The 4,856-nt window shown below is 44.8% G+C and overlaps 1 protein-coding gene across 1 annotated transcript; it reads right to left on the bottom strand.

The window, feature by feature from the left end:
- Window positions 1-245: 245 nt before the first annotated feature.
- LOC124682220 (serine/threonine-protein kinase PEPKR2-like) lies at window positions 246-3,147 on the bottom strand. Its single transcript, XM_047216953.1, has 3 exons — window positions 2,439-3,147; window positions 994-1,290; window positions 246-915 (listed from the first exon to the last, which is right to left on the bottom strand). Exons 1-3 carry the CDS (start codon window positions 3,145-3,147, stop codon window positions 593-595), a joined length of 1,329 nt encoding a protein of 442 aa, XP_047072909.1. The 3' UTR covers window positions 246-592.
- Between the last annotated feature and the right edge of the window lie 1,709 nt (window positions 3,148-4,856).

A 4,856-nucleotide genomic window follows, 5' to 3' on the forward strand; every position in this document is an offset into this window, starting at 1 on the left:
AACCAGGTTCGAGCCTGTTCGTGAGAGATGCAACCAGCTAAAAAAGGCATGGACGCAACACAAGGCATTGGTCAACGGTCGAACTTCTGACGTTGACTGAGATGCCAGCTGTTGGAAAGTAAACTTACACAAATTTGAGGGAAATTAAGCTCCAAGTCTAATAAAGAAAGTCCGGACCTACTAGGTGATATACTACATGGTAAGAAACTTGAAAACTCAAAAAATGATAACGGAGAACAAGAAACTACAACAGGGTGCACCTTGACTTTGGCAACCCACTCATGGTATATATTCTCATATGATATGCTCCCTAGTTTCTTGAAAAACAAATATGATAAGCTCCCTGGCTACAAAAATGATGCTATATTTACAAAATTCACAACATCAGCAGGCTTGCAAGGTCTGGCAGATGAGCAACCACTCAGACTCAGCTGAAGGAGCTATAGGCCTATAGCGCGAAGAACTACATCAGATCAAGCTTGGTTGAGGAACTCACAGTATGCCTTTCTATCCTTCTAATCAAATTTTAGAATTCAAAAGAAAGCGGCTAGATATCAGAGGCTATACACATGTGTTGGTTCAAGAAAAGGACTCAGAAACCCGTGCACGGATTTGCCTTCAAGCTAAAAGAACACTCCTGCTGGGTAGGAATTGTTGGGGTGCAGACCCGACCCCTTTTGGGTTCTGATATTCTAACCTGTGTTATTGCTGCAGTCAGTGCATCGACTATACCGCATTCATCTGCCCGCTCATCAGAGTCGTCACTTGTTGAAGATTCTGAGGATGAACACTGCCAATCTGACAGAACTCTCTCGTTGTGAATCCTGGGTGTCGACGTAGCTTTGTTATCATGCCACAGAGCAGAAAATTCAGCGCTCAAAGGACATTCAGTGTGTGTTAGAATCCAAGGATGCCCTGTATTCATAGCATTGAAGTTCAGAAGGGTAACAAAAAGAATACAACTATATGTAAAAGAAAGATGATTGAACTTACTAAGAACTTCATCGGCGTCTAATCTTGATGAGACATCTCGGTTAAGCATTCGGCAAACAAGATCACGTGCAAGAACAGATACTGATTCCCATTTATCACTGTGGAAATCAATTTCGCCTGTTTTTATAGCCTCAAAGACAGCTTCCACAGAGCCCCCTTGGAATGGAAGACTGGCAATCAGTAGAACATGTAGAAGCACCCCAGCAGCCCATACATCTACTTTCTCCGAGTAATTGCCTTCTAGAACTTCAGGTGCTACATATGCTGGGCTCCCTGCGACACCAGACAGTTTCTGACCTGCTCAAAGTGGAGTCAACGCATTAGAGTAGAAACTGAAGTCCGCAAATAACCTAATAAAAGATCATATGTTTTGGCATGTTCATTTTATAGAGTACAAAGTAATCATTACTATCAGATGAATGAACTGCATTTCCACATTACAGCACGGAAGGCAAAACATACACACTTCAGTGTGCTCAAATCAACTAAAATCTCATTTGCCAACCGAAATCAACTAACACAATCACTTCCCTAGTTTCATAAATAAATCTCTGTAAAACAAGCATGAAAGTTTCATAGTTATCTAAAACAATATCACAATAAACCTGCTGTTGTGAAGATGATTCAACACATTTCACCACTTCCTGGCAAAGGAATGATTTCCAGCCTGAAAATTACCAATGCACTGAATAACTATTTTTTGGCGGACGGACTGACTACAGGTAAGCTTTTGAAGTGCAGACGGCTGCCTCAATGCCAAAGGATGGATCTAGCGATAACCATGAACTGACTATCTCATCATTATGTTGTGACTCTACGACAACTGACAACAGATTCCATGGAAATAACAACTAGCATCGGATACTCCCCAAACCCAAACTCGAATCCAAATATGAAATAGGACCAGGCTTCAACTCTCTTGACAGATCTATGAAAACAACATGATAGTCAATGAATACATGACTCAAGGCTTAAGAAATAAACTTGCATTCTTCACATGCCATGCTTATATGTTCCAAATGCTAGCAGTGCCCAGAAAACGTAGATGCAATTATTCGTAAGAGAGTTCGATCTTCTTTAGAAAATCTCTCGTTTAATCATGTTTGTGTCTACAACCTTACGTCTATAAAGGCAGAGATTAAATAATGAAGGCAAACAATTATTTCCCTCTCCAAGCCTCCAGGTTCAGAACTTCACAGTGAAATAGAAATATTTTTGAGACATTATACTCTGAAATTCTAATTGTGTCAATCATGTGACCTCATCCGCCGAATGCCAAAGCCCAAAAATCTTTCTTTCTTACGACGAAAACACATAACACGGACGAATTGTGTCCCCAACATAAATTTCGCCTAAAACTCATCTACCTAATGATGGATGCATGTGAACTTTCCAAGAAATCGGAACAAAAACATTAGCAATCATTTATGATGGTCAGTCATTACCATCAGTGATCCTCACGGCCAGTCCAAAATCAGCAAGCTTCAATCTCCCGGCATTGGTGAGCAGAACATTATCTGGCTTGATGTCCCTATGCACAACCCCCATTTCATGGCAGTACTTGACGACGTCCATGAGCTCCCTGATAACATGGGCGGCGCGGCGCTCGGAAAGCCTCCCCTCCCTCCTGACCTCGTCGAGGAGCCGTCCGCCGCGGCAGAGCTCCATGACGAGGTAGAACCTGTCGGAGTCCTCGAAGACGGCCCTGAGCGTGACGACGCCCGGGTGGCCGGAGAGGTGCTGCATGATCTCCACCTCCCGGTGGGCCGTCTCCCCGCCGTTCTTGGGCAGCGCCTTGCACGCGAACTCCTCGCCGCCGCGGTTCTTGGCCCGGCAGAGCCTGACGGACCCGAACTTGCCCTGCCCGATCTCCTCGCCGAGGTCGTACTCGCTCTCCATCCGCTTCCGCCGGCCCATCCGCGTGGCCGCGTCGATGCACCCCACCTTCCGCTTGACCCCGCGCCCGGCGCTCTCCGCCGCCGCCCCGCCGCCGCTCGCCGGCGGCGCGGTCCTCACCACGCCGGACGCGTCGGCGCCGCAGCGATTCGGGTCCGACCCGCGGCAGGCACGCTTGCGCGAGGCCGCGTCCTGGAGCGACCTGCCGGCGGGGCAAACGGGGGGCGCGCCCTTGCGCTTCCGCGGCACCGGCTCCATCCGGATTGCGTCGGCCGCGATCTCGCACCGCCGGGGGTAGCACGAGGTTGGCGGATCGGGATGCGGACGGTGTGTGGCCCGAGAGCACGTGCCGGCAGCGAGACTGTGGTTTGGTGGGGGGGCTTCGCCGGAGATGTGGCGTCGAGAGGAAGCAAATGAGGAAGGCTTTGGGCGCGTGGTCGTATTGTACGGCGCAGCTAACGCCGCCGGCGGTCGGCGGTGTAGGTGTCGCGCGGGGAAGTTACGCTATGTTTTCTTTTTCTTTTATCCCTTTTCTTTTCTTTTTGTGAGGAAAAGAAGACCATTATTTTGGCCTGGTTTTCTCATCGTGGGCCTTTCGCCCAGCCTCCAGGTCATACCTAGATATCAACGCGGGCCATTTCTTGGGGAAAACCTATACACCGACCAGGTCGGTGGCTACCGGCCACCGCACACCCCCTGGTCGGATATGGGCCAGGCCCATTAGTGTCTATTTAGCCTGTAGCAGTTCGTTTTTCCTTTTTCTTTTTTCTTTTCTGGTTTCTTTTTCTGGTTTCTTTTTCTGTTTTCTTTTTCTTTTTTCTTTTTTCGGTTTTGTTTATATTTTTTCAGATTCCAAAATTCAATTTTTTAAAATTGTTCAAATTGAAAAATGTTTAAATTCAAAAATGTTCAAAATTGAAAACCGTTCAAATCCGAAAATCGTTCAAATTCGAAAACCGTTCAAATTTGAAAACTGTTCAAATTTGAAAACCGTTCAAATTTGAAATTTGTTCAAATTCGAAAATTGTTCTAATATGAAAATCGTTCAGATTCGAAAATTGTTCAAATATAAATTTTGTTCAAATTCGGAAATTGTTCATAGAGTAAACTACATTTTTGTTCAAATTTAAAAATGTTCAGATTTTTAAAAAGTTATTTATTTTTAATTTGAATTTTTTAATTTTGACAAATGTTCAGATTTTAAAAAAATTCTTTTAAAAAAGAAAACAAACAACAGAAAACAAAAAGAAACGAAAAAGAAAAAAACGAATTACCTGATGTTGGGCCGCGGCCCAGCTAGCTACCCGGGAGCGCGAGGGTGTGCGGCATCCTCCCAGCGCCGACCAGGTCGGTGTCGAGGAGCTCCCCATTTCTTGTGTATTTGCGGCTGGGTTTGTGGTTCCCGTTTCTAGCGGGCTAGGGCTTGAGAAAAAAAAAAGACAATTGTAGAGGTAAAGAAATTATTTTTTGTGCCGAAAGCATTATAAAAATGCCGACCTTTTTTCATGGCGGGTATATGTTCGCCAAGTGTTGCATTCTTCTTTCTCGTGGACTTGCGCTTACCTTCGAGAACCTTAGAACTCATAGGTTTTGCGGTTGGAGGTACAGCTAGGCTTGGCGCTGAGATTTAACCTAAAATTTTGACGGAGTCATATGAGTAATAAAAACACCAGTTAATCACGAATTGCGCGAAATACAACACAATGAACAAAAGATCACATCACCACATCTTCAGATTTCCATTGTTTTTGTGCTCGATGTGGAAGAAAACCGACACAGTCACTGAGCAGCCGAGTCGACCTCTCCTGTAATGAGACAATTAAGTATTTTGCGGTGTGAAATTACACTTGTTTTAAGTAACGTGGTTGCATTATTGTCGTGAGATTTGTGTGACATACTGATGTTATAGTTCTTGTAATACCAAAATGCTATTGTAGTATTTTAATGATGTTTTTCATGTTGAGATG

This window comes from Lolium rigidum, chromosome 1 (assembly GCF_022539505.1).
Source record: "Lolium rigidum isolate FL_2022 chromosome 1, APGP_CSIRO_Lrig_0.1, whole genome shotgun sequence".
Classification (NCBI taxonomy): Eukaryota; Viridiplantae; Streptophyta; class Magnoliopsida; order Poales; family Poaceae; genus Lolium; species Lolium rigidum.

Coding starts and splice junctions, on each gene's coding strand:
- LOC124682220 (XM_047216953.1), bottom strand. CDS start 3,147: ATGGAGCCGGTGCCGCGGAAGCGCAAGGGCGCGCCCCCCGTTTGCCCC. Junction 1,291..2,438: donor GGCCGTGAGGATCACTGATG/GTAATGACTGAC, acceptor CACTTTGAGCAG/GTCAGAAACTGTCTGGTGTC. Junction 916..993: donor AGACGCCGATGAAGTTCTTA/GTAAGTTCAATC, acceptor CTATGAATACAG/GGCATCCTTGGATTCTAACA.